This window comes from Eptesicus fuscus, chromosome 6 (assembly GCF_027574615.1).
Source record: "Eptesicus fuscus isolate TK198812 chromosome 6, DD_ASM_mEF_20220401, whole genome shotgun sequence".
Lineage (NCBI taxonomy): Eukaryota > Metazoa > Chordata > Mammalia > Chiroptera > Vespertilionidae > Eptesicus > Eptesicus fuscus.
The window spans coordinates 41,251,608-41,273,925 of NC_072478.1; the positions used below are offsets into that span (position 1 = coordinate 41,251,608).

The 22,318-nt window shown below is 34.0% G+C and overlaps 1 protein-coding gene across 1 annotated transcript in view; it reads left to right on the plus strand.

The window, feature by feature from the left end:
* The window catches only part of SPOCK3 (SPARC (osteonectin), cwcv and kazal like domains proteoglycan 3), a 356,111-nt gene extending 342,048 nt beyond the window's left edge, over positions 1-14,063 (plus strand). Inside the window, exons 9-11 of the mRNA XM_008144652.3 lie at positions 5,214-5,276; positions 9,771-9,908; positions 12,447-14,063. Of these exons, the coding sequence (XP_008142874.1) occupies positions 5,214-5,276; positions 9,771-9,908; positions 12,447-12,616 (371 nt within the window). The 3' untranslated portion in view covers positions 12,617-14,063. The remainder of the gene's footprint in view (positions 1-5,213; positions 5,277-9,770; positions 9,909-12,446) is intronic.
* Positions 14,064-22,318: the final 8,255 nt, after the last annotated feature.

A 22,318-nucleotide genomic window follows, 5' to 3' on the forward strand; every position in this document is an offset into this window, starting at 1 on the left:
TGATTATCAATAAATGAATGAGCAGTGGTTGAATAGCAGGGTTTGTAGAGTAGCTACATTGTTTATAAAATAGTTAAAGCAACATTTAAAAATTATATTTGTTTTACGAAAATATTCTAAATCATACATACAGACACACACTCAAACAAACTCATTGTTGACTTTATTATTACATATGTGCTTCTAGGTGATAGAACATGCTATAAACTACATGCTAGTTTAATGACTGTTATACATTGAATTCATTTAAAGAAAAAGTAAATCCAGGTAAACTGCCATAAAAAGACGTGGTCTTTTGTTTGTTTTGATAACAAAACTTATTTTGGTTTTTCCTTGAATGTTATGATAGTATGTTTATAAATTAATATAAAATATTCTGAATACCTCTGAATATTTCTTCAGAAATAAATACTTTCATCTTGAAAAAATTCCTGGATTTTGCAGTAATATTTTAGACCTGATTAAAAATATTCCCCCCAAAAAAATTTTTGCTTTGTATACTTTTCATTTATTAAGCACCTTTCTTCCAAAGTTTTAAAATCTTTATAGTCAAGTGAAGACATAATCTGAGATTATTTAATACATAGTAGAAATAATTTAATTAAAGGTTACCCAAGATGGTAAAAGGATTTATACAACTTCCCCAAAACTAAGGATTCTGGCTAATTATGTTCATCACTTTCATATGCTAGAAAATGTTACAAAAGCTCTGTCAGAGTAATTGACTTATTTAGTTAGTCTATTAAGTAACTTCATAATAAAGAATAGCCATTAATTTAAAAATATTCAAATGTTTTACCTTATAAAAGAATGTTTTCCTGTTTTTTCAATAAACAAGAAGTTCTTAAGTTTACTATAATAAATGTAATGTAGAAAGTTAATTTTTAACTCTATAGTAAACTTAAGAATGTTTTTGTTTATTGAATAACAGGAAATTATTATATATTACATATAGGAAGAAATAAATATATATGAAGAGAGAAAGAGAAAGGTGTATAATTGGATATTACTAATCTAGGTTTACTTAAAACTGCAATCAAGACTATAGTTATATGGTGTTAGAAATATCTTGAAAATAAAGTAATTGAGTTTTTTTAAAAAAACTTTCAAAAATATAAAATTAAGGTTTATCTCAAGTTTAATAAAAGAGGTTGAGAATTTAAATGTTCAAGCAAGTGATACACTTGTAGGTTTCCAAGGGAAAATATGTTTTAACTTTAATTAAAATACAAATGTTTCTAAGACTAATTTTCTAAAATCATGACAATTAAGCACTACAAAATGGTTATTATTGTGATTTTAAATTCCTTTTTCCAAGTAATCATGAAAAAATGAGTAGGAGGAATATTTATTGGTGATTTTAGTTACCTTAGGAGTTAATAACTTACTTTCATAAAAGTATATTCTAAGTCTCTACTATGAAAAAGTAAATCAATTATTAGTTGCTATTTCATTTAATGTTCTATTTTATAAGATCCAGGGGAAAAAAAAAAGAAAATTAACCTGTATTCAGGTCCACCTAGTCTTTTGTATACATAAAAATATTTACTACCCAAATAGCACCATGAAAATATTGTTATTCCCATTTTATGCCTAAGGGCTGAAGTTTATTGATCTTTAATAACTTCACATTACAGAATGAGGGCAGGAACTGGTATTTGAAACTAGAATCTTTGACATTTGTCTCGGTAGTTTTAATTCTACATTCTGACTTTGCAAGGTAATTATGTACAAAATGCCATAGAGACATTACTGTGTACAACTTCTTGGCAAATCCTATTTAGTACAGGTAACATCAGCAAGTGTTATTTCAATCAACAATATATCCAATGTTTTTTTCCTCGGGACTACAAGGAAAATAGATGACATTCTTAGAGATTATTTATATAACTAATCTACAGGGAGAGATATAAAAATGTGACTCACGTGTGTTAATTTTACAAAAGATGTTTTTCTATTTAATGAAAGACATTAAATAGAGAGAACTTTGTCCTCTGGTCATAAGAATATTTGAAATTTCTACTGATGACATAAACCTAAATAAAGATTTTCAAGTATATCCATTGTGTGAGAAGCTACGTGAGGAATACGATATTGACTTAAAAAAAGAGAATGAGGACAATGGCTAACTGAGAGGCACATTAGGGACCCACCTGCTGTACAGCTCCAGGCACTCTTCATAGCGAGGGGGAAGTGCATGCTCCCCTCGGAGCTGCGCAGAGCACAGCCTGGGCTGCTGTGTGCTGCCGACTTAGAGAGTCGCTCACAAGCCTCCATCATGTCTACTATATTTACATTTCTGACTGTAGATTGTCTCTATATATTTGACAGCTAATAAAGATACACTCCTCAGAAATGACTAGTTGTGATTATAGAAAAAAAACATATTTGTATATAGAACAATTGTAAACATATTGATATTTGCTTACTTTTTTATTTACCCAGTAACATTTTATTTAGTTCCAAATTGTATGGGAAGATAAAACTGCATAGTTTTCATTATATTGAATATTTCAATATAGATCATGCGTGAATGGCCCCAATATAGAGGTTTGAGTTTTTAAGCTGAGAATGCAAAACAATGAACAAAGTTATCTTAAAAAACAATGTTTTGAATTGAACTAATAAAAAAAGTATTCTATTTTTTGGTATTTTTAAACTAACATTTTGAGTGATTACTTGTAAATTAAATGATTAAAACATATTTTATTAATGCATGATTCTCATAAAAATTTTAGCACATAAAATCAGAATTTCCCATAAAGTTATAACACTGTTAGGTAGTAAACAGAGGGAGTAAATCTTGTGATATACATTTGTGCCTACACTCTAAGCTGACTATTCATAGTCTAATCATGTCTAAACCTTCATCCAATTAATTGGGTTACTATCCTTTATCCAGATCAGTTCTTTGCAAGTGAGTTTAAATAATAGATGAAATATCAATTTAGCACTTCAGGAATATTTAAGTTAAGGGCCAGACAGAGCTGCCTTTTAAATAATAGAAAAAAATATTTCAAAATCAAATATTTTATGTAGTTGTATCTGTCATGATTTCCTTTGAAATCTTATATCTTTCTCTTATACAGTTTGTAGGACTAATAATCAGGTTTATTTAGTGAGCTTACAAATCAAGTCAGACTCAGATATACCTGTATTTTTAGGCAATTCAGTAGTGAACATATATGAAATGTTACTTCTACTTTACAGTACCTGGCCATTAGCGATTAGAATTACTTTAACTATATTGAAACTTCAGCTAAGATCTTTCCTCTTGGTTCTAAATGCAGAGTTGGAGGGCAGTACATTTTAAGTTACCTATTCTCTAACCTCATACTATATAACTTGATTCCTATTTCTTGAATGTTTAGTGTAAGAGCCCCACAGATTAAGAAAAACAAAGCAATCAACTGAACCAGTTTCAAAATGAAATAGAACAATAAATAATTACTCAGGCTTTACAAACAAACTCCTTTTTCTTCACAGTTTAGATTCTCCAAAGAAAAACATTTTGGCCTTCCATACTAAACTATAAATCTATATATTAAACACTTTGTCTCATTTCCTTATTCTGCTTATGTACAAATTTAATAACTATATGTTATGAGATTGATATAATAAAGAATTTTAAAATCACTTAAATTAATTATACCTTGCTATTTCCTAAACAGTTCTAGTATAGGAGAATAGGTACTAGTTCATTGTTTTGCTGTTTCAAAAGTTTATGGTACAATTTTTATATAGCAAATATTAAAAGGAGGGTTTTAGAATATGACTGTAAAATACATTGAACTGCTATTAGCTAAGAATATATATTATATGTAAGGACATATAATTGTATATATAATATAAATCAAACTGTATTGTGTCTATTTAGAATTTTATACTCCTAAAAAATTATCCTTTAAGTGATTGAGTTTGAAAAATAGCCAAATTGTTTTAATGTTTTAAGTAATGTTCTTAAAGAATAACTTATGAGAAATTATTGTATATCATATCCTTTCCAAATTGCATATACAGGGGTTGGCAAAAGTAGGTTTATAGTTGTTCATATGGAAAAAGATATTCAGGTTATGATTATTAAAAATAGCTTTATTAACTCAAAAGAATCTCACATTGGCACAGTGCACTTAGGCACAATCTGGCAAGTGTTCAAATTGCCCGCCTTCATTATGTGCCCATTATGGTTTTTTTATTATTTATTTCAGAGATGAAGGGAAAGGGAGAGAGATATAGAATCACTGATTGACTGCCTCCTGCATACCCCAAACTGGGAATTAAGCCCGCTACCCAGGCATGTGCCCTGACCAGGAATGGAACTGTGACCGACTGGTTCATAGGTTGACGCTCAACCACTGAACCACACTGGTTGGGCCATATACATTCTTGTAGTCTACTTGCTATATATACTCAAACACACTTTGGCACATAGTTCTTACCTAGTTTTGCCAATCCCTTTATACTGAAGCATCTAGATGAAATAAAAAGACCAAAGCCTGTCAACATTTTTCAGTATGAAATTTTATTAAGGTGTCTCTGATATAACTCGAAAAAAGGATTAACTGTTTCATAGACCACTTTTAATGCAAAGCTATGTGTCTATATCTTAGAAACTGTTTTAAGTGAGGGGAAAACATAAACTGTAATTTGTTTGGGTGACAGTCCATCAGTTGGATTTACATTGATAAGTTGATGGAGCTTAGCGGGGTAAGAGATCAACCGAAGGGCTTGTATTCGTGCATATAAACACAACCAACAGATGCAAGACACTGGGGGCGGGAGGACGAGGGCAAGTGCCGGGAGGGTAGGGGGGGCCAGAGGGAGGTCAATGGTGTAAAAAAAGAGACATATGTACTACTATTTGTAATACCTTAAACAATATTTTTTTTTAAAAAAAGTAAATGATAAGAATAATTTTTCATCATATAGTAAGTATTTTCTACCATTCTGTTTTTTACATCCACTTCAGTCATTCTTAGGAATATCAAGATAACCTAATATTTATAATCAGGACAGTCTCCATCTGTCTCTATCCTTTTAGGTATAGATACTTACACACACATGTCCATGTGTATCTCCAAAAGTCAAATGACTAATATGTAATATGTATTATGCAAAGGCATGTAAAAACTAACTGAAGTTTGATAACATAGAAATTACACTTCTTTTCATTAACTCTAAGCCTCGAAGTAACATTGTTAATGTCATTGCAGACCCTCCTTGCCAGACAGAGCTCAGCAATATTCAGAAGCGGCAAGGAATAAAGAAGCTCCTAGGTGAGTAATAGATTATTCTTCTGAAGTCTTTATTACTTACATAAATAGCCCCAAGGAAACAGCAACATAAAATCAATATTAATTCAACAAAGATAGACTACACTAAATTTCAGTAACAAAATTTATGAAGTTTTTGAAGGCAATTAAACTTACTTTTATTGTCTTACCTATTGAAAGATATTATGTCTGTTTTATTACCCTAATATAATGTTCATTTTGAGAGTTATTAAGTAAAAAAGAAAGAGATTTGAACAAGGCTAAAGTTAAAGCATCAGCAGAAACTTCAATTCTAATTCTATGGCTAACAACTCGGGAATTAATGAGAGAGGAAGAAAGAGGGAGAGAGGGAGAGAGAGAGAGAGAGAGAGAGAGAGAGAGAGAGAGAGAGAGAGAGAGAGAGAGAGAAATACCCTGAGTACCTCAAGAAAATATGAGCACACTTTTTAGTGTTTTTATTAGAACCTGTTACTAACTTTCAGTAAGTTAATGTATGTATTAGAATGTTCGATCGATAAATGATAGATAATTCTAAATTTTACCCACCCACAGCTATCAGATTATTAGACTATTATCTACATATATAAAAGGCTAATATGCTAAGTGTCTGTCCAGGTAATGAAGTTGCATAGCAATGTCCAGCTTCCTCTCCCTATCGACTAGCCTTCTTGGAGTGTCTTCAGCCCAGGAACACAGGTGGAAACATTTCACACTTTAACCAAATGTCTGTGAAGCGTTTCCCCGTGCCTCATCTCATTTCATCCTCACAGAAGTCCTGGAGTAGGTAGATAGGATACTCGGTGGAATCCTATTTTCTTTTCATTAGCAGGAAAACAGAGATTTAGAAAGCTTAGAAAGTTGACCCAACTGAAAAGATGTAAGACATGGTGGACTTTGAAAATGACTTCAGGTTTTCTCACTGCACAGAATATAGTCCAACACTGCTGCAGTTAAATATTTTACCCTTTGTTCTCCCTGTGTGACCTACAATAATAATCTGCTTCCTGTTGGTATTTACTGCTGTGTTGCTGACAATTACCTGAAAGAGAAGTTGGGGTGGTTCACTGGGCTGGAAAAAGTTTAGCTAAATCAGAAAGCAGGTCTAATTAAGCAAGTGTATTCTATATCTATAAAAGGCTTAGTTGACTTGCACATGAGCGATACATATAAAGCTCTCGCAGGCACCAGTCGCACGCGTGTGTTTCGATCTGTCATTGTCGATCGTGAATTTGGTTGACACTTCTATTATAGAGAAAGGGCGAATAGAGATATTAAATATTTCTTCTAATTAATTTCCTTTCAATGTGCACAAATCCATGCACCAGGCCACTAGTGTATAATAATTTTGTTTATTCCTATAAACATCCAATTTTAAGTAAACTCTGCTTGGAGTGATTTTAGATTAACAAATTTCATAAAGACAGTACATAGTTTTCATATATCCTTCAACCATCCTCACCTAATGTATCAAATCAAACCATTTTACCATGTATCAAATAAGCATTATATATTTGTCAAATTTAAGAAATTAACTTTGCTGTGATCCTATTCATTAAGCATTCATTGGATTTTAGGAGTTCTTCTACTGATGTCCTTTTTCTATTTTAGGATCCAGGACAGAACGCCACATATGCAATTTTTTTAATGTATATTAATGCCCTTGTTTATTTAGTGCCACACATTTTATAATGTATTAGAGGCCCAGTGCACGAAATTCGTGCACGGAGGGGAGTTGTCCCTCAGCCCAGCCTGTACCCTCTCCAATACGGGACCCCTCAGGGGATATCCGACTGCCCGTTTAGGCCCGATCCCACTTTGGGATCGGGCCTAAACGGGCAGTCGGACATCCCTCTCACAATCCAGGACTGCTAGCTCCCAACTGCTTGCCTGCCTCCCTTCCTGATTGCCCCTAACTGCTTCTGCCTGCCAGCCTGATCACCCCCGAACCACTCTGCTGCCAGCCTGTTTACCCCCAACTTCCCTCCTCTGATGGCCACCCCTAACTGCCCTCTCCTGCAGGGTTGATACCTCCAACTTCTCTTCCTTGCAGGCCTGGTCCTTCTCAACTGCCCTCCCTTGCAGGCCGGGTACCTCCCAACTGCCCTCTCCTGCTGGCCATCTTGTGGTGGCCATCTTGTGTCCACGTGGGGGCAGGATCTTTGACCACATGGGGGCAGTTATATTGTGTGTTGCAGTGATGATCAATCTGCATAGTACTCTTTTATTAGATAGGATAGAGGCCTGGTACAGGGGTGGGGGCCAGCTGGTTTGTTCTGAAGGGTGTCCCGGATCAGGTGGGGGTTCCCTTGGGTCGTGGGGCGGCCTGAGCGAGGGGCCTGTGGTGGTTTGCAGGCCAGCCACGCCCCCTGGCAACCCAAGCGGAGGCCATGGTATCTGGAATTTATTTTCCTTCTACAATTGAAACTTTGTAGCCTGGAGTGGAGCTAAGCCTGGGGCTCCCTCCGAGGCCAGCAGCCATTTGTGTTGGGGTTATAATTGAAATTTTGTTGCCTTAAGCGGGTGGGCCCAGCCAGGGTGTGCGGAAAGCTTTGCTTCCCCTGTTGCCGGCGGCAACCCTGGCCTGCTCTCTCAAGCTCCATTCTGCTGCCATTTGTTTGAATTTGTTTACCTTCTATAATTGAAACTTTGTAGCTTGAGTGGAGGCTTAGGCCTGGCTAGGGCAGGCGGAAAGCTTGGCTTCCTCTGTTACCTAGGAAACCTTGCTCTTTGTGACTGTAGCCATCTTGGTTTGGGTTAATTTGCATGCTCGCTCTGATTGGCTTGTGGGCGTGGCTTGTGGGTGTGTTGGGAGGTATGGTCAATTTGCATATTTGTGTATTATTAGGTAGGAGTTGAATCTGATTAATTTGTTTATATTCTGATATGCTTTTTTAATTATAATATTCTATGTTTACAAGAGAAAAAAATTCATCTTTCTTGAAAATTACTGGTTCAAAATTAAAAGCTTCATTTTCTTAATAAAGCATTTTAAGATGTGAAGCATTACTAATGAGAAAAGCTATGTGTCATGTTTCTTTAAACTCTTGCAAAATGCACATGTATTATAGCTCACAAAAGGAAATAATACATTCATACATTGTTTGGTTTGTTTCCAATAATCAAAGTTTACCCATGTACAATGGGAAAAGTCAATGAAATTCAACTAAACATTATTTTAGACTTGATCAAGGTTTACTAGTGACAAAAGTTTATTGAAATTCAGGCTCTGGTTATTTGAAGTTACAAAAAAAATGAAAACATATTTAGCTCACATTTGGGAGGATTCACTTTTATTCCCCTTGTATAATAAAAATTAAAGTCATTATTATAGAGTACTGAATGTCTTAAGTATATTTTTAATTTACATAGGATAATGGTACTTGTCTGAAAATTGATAAATTGTTGTATAAGTGTAAGGTGCCATATGTTCGAATTTGTGAGTTCAGTCTTGCTTGATTTCTGAATTTCTAGCATAATTCTTAATAGTGCTCTCTTCCATTTTCAAAGTATACTTGCCTAAAGATTAAATTAAATGGTCACACTAGTTTTACCTCATAACTCTTTAATGTCAGATATGTCAAATGGTACTTTTTTCATGATTTAGAGTGAGAATGTTAGAATTTCTCCTCATTTTTTGTTGTCATTTACTCCACAGAAGTGGTTCTCAAGTTTTGGTGATACTCTGTCTACCTCACTGATAAACTACTAATTCAACTCCTTCAAATGAATTATAATTTTTAAGCAAAATTTATTGTTTATATATCAGACTCTTGAAACTTTTTAAAGGGAGAAAATTATGATCCCGTATGGTTGCAAGATTAAATTGTCTTATGTTTTATCTATTTATTCAGTTGTTGTTATTGTTTTTCTTTCACAAAATAACTCTAAGTATGTCTGGTCACTGAGGGAAAAAAATTATTATGAAAGACAAGAAAATGTTCTGATCTTCCAAAGCTTACATTGTAATGTTGGAGTGTTTATTGAAGAATGTGAATTCACTTCTAAGTTATTAGTTAAACATTTATCATTAACAATGTGACAAATACCAGTATATTATTAGATATTATAGATATAAAAATGAATGTCTTTCCTGCTAGACTGAGTTTAAGAATTTTTAAAAAAGCAATCAAAATCAATAAACCCCAAAATTTCCAATATAAGGATATCACAGTATAGCATATAATGACAGACTACACACACACACACACACACACACACATACTCACGAAATGAAAATAGAATGTTGGTAGTAATGAGACTGTGAAGGGTCTAGTATGCCATGCTAAGTGGTCTGCATGACTTAATATGACTATTCAATTAACCAGATTTTAATTCTGTATTATAACTCTCTTTACCCTTTGCCCAGTAAATTTGCTTAACAAAAGAAATGAAGGCAATTCATTGTTACAATGGCCAGCTTCATAGATGCAGTGGGACCTCCATATGTGTATGTCTTTGAGTGAATTAATGCATAATTGATCACTGTGTGTTTCATAGGACAGTACATACCCCTATGTGATGAAGATGGTTACTACAAGCCAACACAATGTCATGGCAGTGTTGGGCAGTGCTGGTGTGTTGACAGATATGGAAATGAAGTCATTGGATCCAGAACAAATGGTGTTGCAGGTTGTGGTAAGCAAATGGGTACTTACTTAGCAATATCTCAAGCACAGGATAAGTACTTAAGGATCTCATTCATTTGTTCAAGCATTTAATGAGGACATATTTTATGCAAAGACTATAGAACACAATATGCATTCCTAGCATATTAAAAATTATATAATTAATGAATGGAATTACCTCATTTAGATATTTAAGGAATAATTACTAAAAGGTGGGTTCCTTTTACCACTTCAAATACAGAAAGCATGTTAGCTACCTCCTGTTTCTGAGGTAAGTCAAACCTTTGTCATCCATTCTATCCAAGTCAGCTATCCCTATTGCGTGCCGCAGGTACATATGGCATCCTTTTTTCTGTAGATCATTGGAGAAGTTGACTTTGGGAGTACATAGTCTCACCAATGAGAGAAAAACTTATCTTTTTTAAAGGCTCACAAACTTCAGCTATATCCGTTTGTTTCCTTATGTTTGAATGACAAAAATATAGTTTAATTGTTTGAAAGGTCATAATAATTAATATTTGAATTATTTTTATAAGCATACATTTTTATGTATCAACCTAAAAATATTACAATTAAGTTGAGAATCACATACATGCAGTTTAAAGTCTTAAATGTGACTTCTTTTTTGTTTCATAAAATGTTTTTTCTAGAACGCAAGTTTAAAATCAATATTTGTTTGTACTATGGAGAGTTTTCACTACAAAAGCCACTTAGCTACACACACACGCACATACAGAAACACATACATACTCTCTCTCTCACTCACACACACACACACACACACACACACACACACACACACACACTAGGAATTAATGAATTGTGTTTCAAATAATACACAAGACCAAAAATGAAAAAATAGTTGGTCAATCTTGTATTTTAGAAAGTGTGTCATTGTCTCCTTTATATAGATTTTAAACTGATAGACTTAGATTGTTTGCTAGGCTTGTGATTGTTTAGAAATATATAAATGGCAAACAGTATGAAAGTAATCTCATTTAATGTTTATATGCTTGTTTTGCATTTATTTATTCCATAAGATTCTTAACACATTGATTTTGATTTTCTGTCCAATGATACTAGATTTATGTAGGATAAAGTAGTACTTAGTAGCTACCTAACATGCTTTTAACATGTATAGAACATGTCTTTGCAATATGTAGTTTAAACTCACTGCATTAATAGTTACTTCAGTTATCAGTGATACCAGTGATGGGTAAACAATTTTAATTTATGTTGTAAATAAAAAGTATATAGAGGTGAATTCAATAAGTGAACAGGGAAATATTTTGGAAATGTGATCCTGAGTTTTCTTAGCATTTTGAAATTAAGAAGAAAATACATGAAGTAGAAGAAAAATAACAGTTTGTTCACATGATATATAAATTTCAGTGTGTCATACTATGAAATCAATAAAATATAAATATTGAATTACAACAATAGGATATATTATAATTAGTTACCAAAGAATTACAAGATTAAAATATTAGAAAGGGTAGAAAATAAACACACACTAACATTAGAAGAGTTAAAAAATAAATACATATTAAATAATATGTGTATTATTACCTCCATAAATAGTAATGTATATATATGGGGCGTCCCCAAAATGTATAAACACACTTTAATAATTGCAAAGGCAGTGTTTATTCAAATACATTCTCAAAATTCAGCTACCAGATGTTAAAGTGTGTATTTCTAAATATTTTTAAAATAATAACTAGCTACGTTAGTTTTCTACTGCTGTTGTAACAAATTCCCACAGCCTTAGGGCTTACACCACACAAGTCCATTATCTTAAGGTTCTGTATGCCAGAGGTTGTGCATGGGTGTCCTTGTGATGAACATGAAGGTGTCTTCGGGGTTGCATTCGTTCTTGGAGGCTTTCGAGAAGATCCTGTTTCTTGCTTCACATTCCTTAGGACAGTCCGTACCCCTATGTGATGAAGCTGGTTACTACAAGCCAACACAATATCATGGGCCCTTTCCTCTGGTTCCAAAGCTAGCAACATTGCATCTCTGACCATTCTTCTATAATCAAATCTCCCTTGAACTCTATCTGGGAAAGGTTCTTTGATTTTAAAGACACTATTTATTATCTGGGCCCAACAGAATAATCTAGGATATTCTCCCCATTTTAAAATCCTCAGTTTAATCACATCTTCAAAGTCCCTTTACCATGTGAGGTCACATATTTGCAGGTTGCAGTGATTAGGAATTGAAGATTTGAGGGGGGCAAGTACTTTGTTTATTGGAGTAGTAGAAGAAGTTATAATTCTTTGTCAGATTCAAAGTTTGACATGGACTCTATAAAACCTGGGCTGAGATCAATATTCCTGGACTGGAAATCTTACATATCGACCTCAGTAACAATTCTGTTTTTTTGGTATATACATTTTAACAAATAATAGAAAATATATATATTTTCCTTTTTTTGTTAAGTGAAAGAACAAATTAAATTTTTCTTAATTTTCATTATAATTTTATATTCCTCAGAAATTATTTTACTACTCAAGAAAATAACATTCATGTTTACATTTTTCCTAAGCTATTGATTTTGAGATCTCTGGAGATTTTGCAAGTGGAGATTTCCATGAATGGACTGATGAGGAGGATGATGAAGATGATATTATGAATGATGAAGATGAAATTGAAGATGACAATGAAGATGAAGGGGATGATGATGATGGTGGTGATGATCATGATGGATACATTTGATGAGAGCTGAGATCAATACATTAAACATTTCTATTATTTACAAGTGATAGCCTATTGAGAATTACCTTCTTGCCCCCAAATAAAATGATTCTAAAATTCACGTATATTTTGTATAATTATTTCAGATATTGCAGCTAAAGTCATAGAACTTTATGTTTAAATAAGAATCACTTACTTTGAGTTTTTATATGCCTTAGAGAAAAAGAAAACACATATAGAGTCTAGTCAGATGAAAGTTATGAAGAGCTATTGATATAAACAAACAAATGTTTATAAGAATAAACTATGTAAATCTTCCACAAACAAAACAACAACCATGTTTGAGATCTTATGTGTTATGTTTCCGAGAGAGACTGTAAGTTAAACTTATAATAACTTGTTGGTGACCTGGGTCCCAGGATTTTTTGAAAGTATGCATGACCTTAATTGCAATTCCAAAGTAGCATTTGTCCCAAACCTAGAGATGAGTAAGGAGATACAACACAGGGTAAGAAAAATAAGGAATTCTGCATTGTGTTTACATTAATAATGATGTTTATAATTATGGAGTTATTCTGGATATGATAGGGTATTTTATGAAAGGACAAGTATGGAAAACCATGGATTCTGAAAGTTAAAAACTTAGTTGTTCCTTCTAGTTTTTATTTTAATTTGAATAGCAGTCTCGTGTGGATTTTTTATATTCTTAAACAGCATGATTTCTTTACCTTTCTAGGTTTCTTGGTCTTTCTAACCAGATACTTAGGGCAGAATTTAAAGAAAGAAGACAAAGGGAAAGATTTATTTAAATTATATTTTCACATATAGTTTGTGATATGCCCAATGTCAAATTTAAAAATCTTAGTTCTTATTTTATTTCCTATTATACATAAAAATTTCATTTAATCTAAGAATTATACCACTTTTGTTACTAGTGTTGAAACTTAGAGAACATATTGTATGGTGCCTTGCAAAATAGAAATAGAAAGGTTTTAGCATGCATACCAATATAGAATATTAGGCAATATATAAGCACACCTAATTAACAAAGTAATACCAATAAAGGTACTGCTGCTGGAATGAAGAAAATGGAATATGTTTCTTTCTTTTTTTCTATTGTTACATAATTGCCATGTGGACTTGTTTATGATTATTGTGTAGAGTAGCATTTAAGATTTAACTGTAACAAAAATTACTTTACTTGCTATATTTAAGTTAGCATGTTAATTAATTGTGTAGACCTTTCCACACACCATCACTTTTAAGTATATCAGACCTAAGGTTTTGTGCCCATAATAAAAATAAAAACCTGTTGAATATTTCACATTGGTATTATAATTTAAACAGTGGGTCAGCTGGTTTCCTGATATACCATCCATTGAAAGTAAAATTGGTGGATTAGTTCCATTTGATTAATACACGCTAAAAATAAACTTTGATGTTGACTTTATGTAATATTTAAAGTATAATGCGTTTTCTTTTTTACTGTTTATGTATAGTTTACAAAATAAAGAATCTTGTAACCAAATTAAACTGTTCCTTAATGATTTTCTGGGGTATAAAGAGTAGCATGAAGCGTTCTTAATCTGTTGGTTTTTTTTATGAATATATTACAATGTGGCTAGAAATGGTTTTGAAAATTGTGAATTTTAAATCAGAGCTCATGGCATCTTAAATATTGTTTTTCTACCCATGTTAAAGATGTTTTTTGTCTGTTGATTTGTTTTAAATTTTTCATTTGTCTTAGTGTTACAGTAGATCATTTTCTTTATTGAGGGTGATAATCTAAAACCCGTATTTGTGGAATTATATTTAACATATTTAACTAAATTTCTATAGCAATAGCATTTTTAAGAGTGATAGGATATCTTTATTTAACGAATGTATAGAAATTATAAAATATAATATAGGTTGATTAGAAAAAGACAAATAATCAAATTCTATGTGGAGGTTTAGCAAATGAATTTAAAGTAACAAATATAGTGGGCTTGAAGTTAAGATGTTTTTAAAAAAAGAATCTTTTAGGCTCTCTAGAAAGCAACCAGTTCAACAGTAAGTATAACATTGAAAATATTTACATTATTAAACTTTATGTAAAGAATATATGTACAATTTATATTTATATACTTATGAGTGTATAAAAATTCTATTTGTGATGTTTGTATTAGGTCTTTTAATTATTTGTTTTATAGATTTTGATTCAATATCATTATTTTTATTTATTAAAAATATTCGTATTAAGCACCTACTATAATGTAGGCACTATTTTAGGCACTATAGGTTTATTGGTGAACAAATAATTATGAAGTTACTATTATAGTTTGGATGTCAGGCAATACATTTATCTCTAGACCGTAACATAATGTAATTGCATTACCATTGGGAAAAAATCAAACTAAGCTTTTCTACATTTATTTTGTTGTTGTTTTTTAGTTTTTCTACATTTAATTTGAATAAAAAGCAATGTGTTTCGAATGCTTAAGAAAAGTTCTTGATACACACTCAGAATTTTAAAAGAGCATTTTTGATTGAAAATATTCAAACTACCCTAACATTTTGTTCTTTTGTAAGTCACATTCTAATGCACAGGCATGAATCATACCTCAGGTTGTACTTTAAGCCTTGTTTCATTAGTATTATTAAAGGGAGCACACATGCAAAATAAAAACTGTAAGACAGTTGCAATATCAAAAAATTAAAATTTAAACTCATAGAAGAAAAGAGTAGAAATATACAAATATCAAATGTTCCTGGCATGTCAAAATCTGATGTGGACATTTATGAATGCTTTTGGTTATGCAATTTAACATGACGATTTAGTTAGACTGAATAATGCTCTTGGGGAAACAAGCTAAATTAAAAAACAAACATATAACATTTTGATATTGATTGAAAGAACACATGGCCTAAGGCAAACCTTGTATTTCTGCCAATCTTTTAATAGAATAAAGTCAATCAAGCCAAACTAGCAAAATCATTAGAATTTTCTAATGAATTCACAAAATGGATACTGAGTACTTTATTCTCTATATAAACATTTGCATATTTTAATTTTACATGAAGCTAAAGAAGAGGTTAAAACTAACTCACAAAATATACATTGATCCACATTGTCTGCACATAATTTACTTAAACTGGGTTTAAAGAGTTTCATAAATAATTATTTGCATTGAAACAAACATTCTATATGCTTTGTTTAAAAGGAATAACACCATGGTTATATTCTGTAGGTCATTCAAGGCCTCATACTTAGTCAACTTTGCAAGATCCCTAATAGCTCGGGGTGTGGGGGAAATGGGTTGGAGAAAGCAAAGCAAACCAAACAGAGCCATCAACATAAATGAGTTTGTTTTGTCTGATAAATAATAGCATATATGTATGCATGCACATGCACAAGCACACACACACATACACACACACACACACTAATTTTTGTCTTTGATTTTAAATGGCCAGATAAATTGTCACTCTAAATTTCTTTTTAATTGAGATGTTAAATATTGCCCACTTTTTATAATAGTTTTCAGTTTGGGGGGAGAATTTATAAGTTCCATAGTTGAAAGAGAAGCAATAATTAAATACTATAAATCTGTTTCAAAATTTAACAGAGGTTGTGACAATGTGTCCATTTTTAATTTATTAGATTTAAAAAAATTGTGAACAGCATTATCTGTACTTTAAAAATAATTTACCTTTTGTGTGGGGAGGCAAAAGTACAAATGGAACAATGAGAAAGAAGTATGGAAAAGGACAATTTGGCATTCTCAAATAGCCTCACAAAGACTATGGATCTGTAACATAAATCATTTTACATTTGTCTAAAATTGAACATTTTTATTTTCATATATATAGGTAGATATGGATGTATAAATATTAATATGAAAATAGGCCATTATTGTTAAACTATCTCTATTTTATTTAGCTGGATACACTTTTTCCTGATATGACATGAAAAATGTAATATTTTTCTCTTAGAATAATGTGTTCCAGGAGCTCCTTTCACTCCAAACAACAGGTACTTTTCCTGAACTAATCTGACCATCTGGAAAAAAGACAAATAAAAGATGGTAGGAAAAGCCCTATACTCTAAGATATCTTTGTGGGGAAATGAACAAATTAAAGAATATTATATGGGCTTCACATTCTTTTTATAAAATACTAGAGGCCCGGGGCATGAAAATTCATGCACTGGAAGGGGGGGGGGGTCCCTCAGCCCGGCCTGCCCCCTCTCACAGTCCAGGAGCCCTCCGGGGCAGGAGGTGACCTAGCAATCAGGGGAAGGCAACACCCCATAACACCTCTGCTGCTGCCACTGCCAGCAGCGCAAGCCTGGGCAGGCCCTGGTTACCTAAGCCTCGGGCGGCCCTGGGCGGCTGTGGGGGCTGAGAAGACTGGGGGACTCCAGAGACAGGCGCATGGAGCGGCTGTGCCTGCCTGGGGGCGGGCCCAGCCTTGCTGCTCGCCTGCTGCCCTGGCGGGGTTGAGGGAACTGGGCTTCACCATCTTGTGAATGTGGGCACTGCCATCTTTGAGGACGGTGCAGTCAATTAGCATATTCCCTCCTTATTGACTGTTGGCACCACCATCTTTGAGGGTGGGGCAGTCAATTAGCATATTCCCTCTTTATTAGATAGGATTATGACAGCAAAATAAATTATATGTATGTTGTATTTGGCCACAAAACTAAATAATTTGGTCTCAAGGTTGGTCAAGTTAGTCATGTGAATCATGGACTATTGGCACTAATGATTTATTAATTAAAATATATATTTGATATCAGCTTCATAATTATAGGAGCAAGGAGTATTTACATCAATCACTGTTTAGTTTCTAAAATTTGTGATCATTAGAATAGAGTTTGTTTCCCTGCCAGGGTATATATGTCCTTTGATTCTTTTTTTAAAAATTCTTTATTGTTGAAAGTATTACATGTGTCCTCTTTTCCCCTTATTGTGGTCTCCCAGCTTGTCCCCATGCCCCAGTCCTGGCCTACACCCCATCCCCATTGTTTGTGTCCATTGGTTATGCTTATATGTATACGAGTTCTTTGGTTGATCTCTTACCCCCACCATTCCCCCTGCTCATCCTCCCCTGCCTTCCCTCTGAGGTTTGATGGTCTGTTCAATGATTCTATGTCTCTGGATCTATTTTTGTTCATCAATTTATGTTCATTATATTCCACAAATGAGTGAGATCATGTGATATTTATCTTTCTCTAACTGGCATATTTCACTTAGCATAATGCTCTCCAGGTCCATCCATGCTGCTGCAAATGATAAGAGTTTTTTTTGTGTGTGTGTGTTTTTTTTATAACAGCTTAATATTCCATTGTGTAGATGTACCACAGCTTTTTAATCTACTTATCTGCTGATGGGCACTTAGGCTGTTTCCAAATCTTAGCTATGGTAAATTGTGCTGCTACGGGTGCATATATCCTTTCTGATTGGTGTTTCTGTTTTCTTGGGATACATTCCTAGAAGTGGGATTACTGGGTCAAATGGGAGCTCCACTTTTAGTTTTTTTATGACACTCCATACTGTTTTCCACAGAGGCTACACCAGTCTGCATTCCCACCAGGAGTGCACTAGGGTTCCCTTTTCTCTACATCCTCACCAATACTTGTCATTTGTTGATTTGTTGATGATAGCCATTCTGACTGGTGTAAAGTATTGCCTCATTCTTGTTTTGATTTGCATATCTAGGATAATTCATGACTTTGAGCATTTTTTCATATGCCTCTTGGCCTTCTGTATGTCCGCTTTTGAAAAATGTCTATTTAGGTCCTTTGCCCATTTTTTGATTGGGTTGTTTATCTTCCTTTTGTTAAGTTGTCTGAGTTCCCTGTAAATGTTGGAGGGGCTTCTAGGAAGGACCACCAGTTAACCCTGCATCCTGGCCATTTAAGGTGAGAAAAAAGTTAATGAGGTGAAACATGTTCTAAGTTAATTACTCCATACACTCGGCATTTATGAATTTAGCATTCATCCATGACCATGCAGGCATTTTTAATTTGAATCCCTCATGCCTCTAAGCCGGTGAGAATAAACAGCTGGACTAGTAAGGGAGCCTAGTCATTCACTCACTATACAGTTTTTTAATAGCTTTATAAGAGCTAGCTCATCTGTTTTGAGGAATTCTCTTTTATGCTTTAATCCCATTTTGTGAAGAACACTGCAAGTCATAGGGTGTCAAGGAAACTTGGACTAATATTTCTGAAAACGCTGAGTGGGTACTAAACAACTGTCATTAGTTTCTAGTTGTGTTTATAATTACTCCGAATAGGAAGTGGTTTCATAACTGGCATTATCTGGATACTAACTAACTTATTCTCTAGTGTGATTATGGAGTAGGTGTCCCAGGATCTTGCAAGATCAGAACACAGTTGATATTGCAGCTCAGTTGTATGCTTCCCCTGGTGGCTACAACTTGAGCCTCTTTAATGCCAGGAATGACACTGTCATGTCTTATCAGCACAAACAGCCTCACTCCCCATGCAGTGCCTCAGGCAGACTAATTTTAGCTCTGAACTTCAATGGGGATCCACGGAAAGAGCTGTTCTTTTAAAACCTGGTCTCGGATACACTGTGAGAGAAAGCTGTTCAGTGCTTATTAATATCGCCATCTCTATTTTAATTCTTTATATTGAAGGGGGGGGCAATGCAGTCCAAAATGAAAATTAACTTTTTATAATAGATATTGTATGCTATTGTAGCAGCATGTCTACTAACCACTCTCAAGGTCATTCCTAATGTATTCATGCATGCATTCTTATGGATTTGCCTACTCCCAGGTTTATAATGCAAACCTTTTGTGTCTCCCATTTCCTTGACTCCTCTTTCTGACTTCTGGAGATGAAAATTATTCCTTAAAGGAGAGAAAACACAAGTCAGTCCATTTTAAACCTGTCAGTGCCCAGACAAGAAAAGCTTAATAATAATAGATATCATTAATCTCATAAATTGTATTAGATATTCATGATTCTTATAGTCTCTGTACCTCAATAGTATATGTTAAAATTCAACTGAGTAAATTTGAAAATCTAATTGGCTTTATTAAGTGATTCATGGATCATACAGCATCCCATCTAGCATCTAGACGGGCACTCCAAGGGATTGCACAAAATGGAAAGTTTGCAAAGGAAGAAGGGTGGGGCAGGGAGCTATGAACTAAACAAAGGAAAGGATTATTTTTAGAGGACATCTTTAGCGGAGGGGTGGTGATGGGGAAGGAATGTCAAGGGTTTTGTCATACAGAGCGTCTCTTCTTTCTATGGGCCATGGAAAGGGCTCATGCGACAGATTACCTTTCTGGTGCTTAACCAGAAAATTCCAGACTGGTTGATTAAGACTATTTCCAAGGAAGGTTAAAATAGCAATTAGGGGAGGTATTAACTCTAGGTTTGATGCCATGGATTTAGCACAACTGATGCCATATTGGGCTGTGGTTTTCTCTTTAACACATATATCTTCACTCAAGTGGCCATTGTAAATGGTATTCTAGATGCAGAATACATGTCACTAAACAACAGTCTTCCCAGAAACTGCAAGACATTCAGTGATACTGACATTTCTTAAGGAGAAGAGGAAAGTAGCTGAGTCCCTGGAGGCCAGTGATGAGCAACAAAAGGAAGTAAAGGTTGTGGCCTGAGTCAGCAGTCTTGCCCTCCAGAGTTAGCAGAAGCACCTGTGCAATACCCATCCGTTAACAAAAAGAGTCAGTCCTGATCAAATTAACATGTTAGTGAGCCTTTTTTTCTTTTTCTTTTTCAACTTTCACCTAATTGTCCCCTCAGGGGGAAAAAATCACCTTCTCCCAGCATGTTTCAGGTCAATCATGCATCTTTAGCCTGATGATTATTCTGTGATACTAGACACAATTCGGGACAAATGAAATGGTGAAATTTATTCTTTAAATGGTCACCACCCATTTTTCTCAATCCCACATGGCAGCACGATGAATAGCTCAGGTTCGCTGGCCAAGTGAGACCTTGATTTCAGAAGCTTCAGCAACTTTAACCACCCCTTGACTTTCTTTTCATCAACAGATAGACAAAATGCCTAAAGACTAACCTGTTTCATGGTGGTGTTCAGTCTTAAGACCTCCACATGGCTATTTATAACTGACAGCAGAAAAAAAATAAAGATTGTTCTACTAGTATGTCATACTCCCTCATACAGCTGCTAAACATTCTGCTTCATTGTTTTTCTTCTAGTTCCAACTCCCTCAGAAATGACTGAAGGTTGACATACTTCCCTTTCACTTACCTTTATTCTCTCTCTTTTTCTGCTTTGTTCTTTTGGCAGCGCATTAGAAAATGGAAGTTTCCAAAACATGCATGTGCACACATGCACGTATACATAGACACACACACACACACACACACACACACGCACACACACACACACACACATTTTTATACCTACAAACTGTAAAGAGAAAGAAAATACCCAAACACATACTTTTACTTAATCAGAGAACTTTGACACATTTGTGCATTTCCATTTCTCCCTGCACAGCATGCATCAGGAGGAAACATATAGAATATAATTTTACTTGGAAAGTTGCTCATCAATTTTAACATGTTAAAAACTAATTATGCTGTGGGTTCTGTCAAAGTTGTGCTGCTGCTGATGGAGCCTTTAATGATGGTTTCCCTGCATGAACAGATCATAAACCAAGTGCTGCTGCCTTGCAAGCACATTCATTTCCAATGTAGGAGGAAGTTTCCTTTTTGACAGAAGGAGTTTCCATTCTAAGCTTTACCACCTGCTTAATCATAAAAGCATATGATGTGATGTAATTATGTTAACTCCTTTATAAAATTAATAGGTGACTGGGTGTTAAAGTAAAATACTGAATGATTAGTTTACATTCCTACATAAATGGCTATGAATTAAAACTGGTAAGTTATCCTTTCTGTAGTTGTTGTATAAGCAGAACAATTGATTTTTTGTTGTTGTTGTTGTAGGAAAACTTTTAATTTTTTAATTATTTATTTTTAATTGAATTTATTGGCATGACATGGGTGAATAGCATTACACAGTTTGCAGGTATGCAATTCTATAATAAATCATCTGTGAATTGTATTGTGTGTTTACCACCCTCAAGTGAAGTCTCTTCCCATCACCACTTATCCCTCTTTTACCTTCCACTCCCTTCCCCAACCCCGCTGAGTGTGTCTACTGAAGAACAACCAGCACTCTTTTCATGATTTTCCCTCTTGAACATTTTAATGCACCCAAGTTTCCAGACACAGAGAACATATGCTTTCCCTTGTAATTCTTCATACCTGCACCCTCTCTGACTTGGTTCCTCCTTATGCTGATGTCCATGGTCAGAGTCCATTGCCTCAATCAGTCTACCATTTTGACTTACATGATTTAGCTTTCTGCTTCATTTGGTTTTCAGTTTTGCTTATTTCTTTCATGCTACGCTCTCTTTCTTTCCATCTTGGTGAAAAGCTCCCTTGCCTTTTAGCCAGATACCAATTAACCAGTCCTTTAAAAAATTGAAAATAGATATTCAACACCCCCTTTAACAAATAATACAAATATTTGATCATTGATTGCATCACTTATGCTATAAAATATTTATCAAAACATTCTTTAAACAAAAGTAGCATTTTTGAAAAGATATTGATTCCTATGACTCCTGAAACATGTTTTATGACTAGCCCCTGATGCTAATTTTACCAGAGAATTTATAAAACACCTTGATATATGT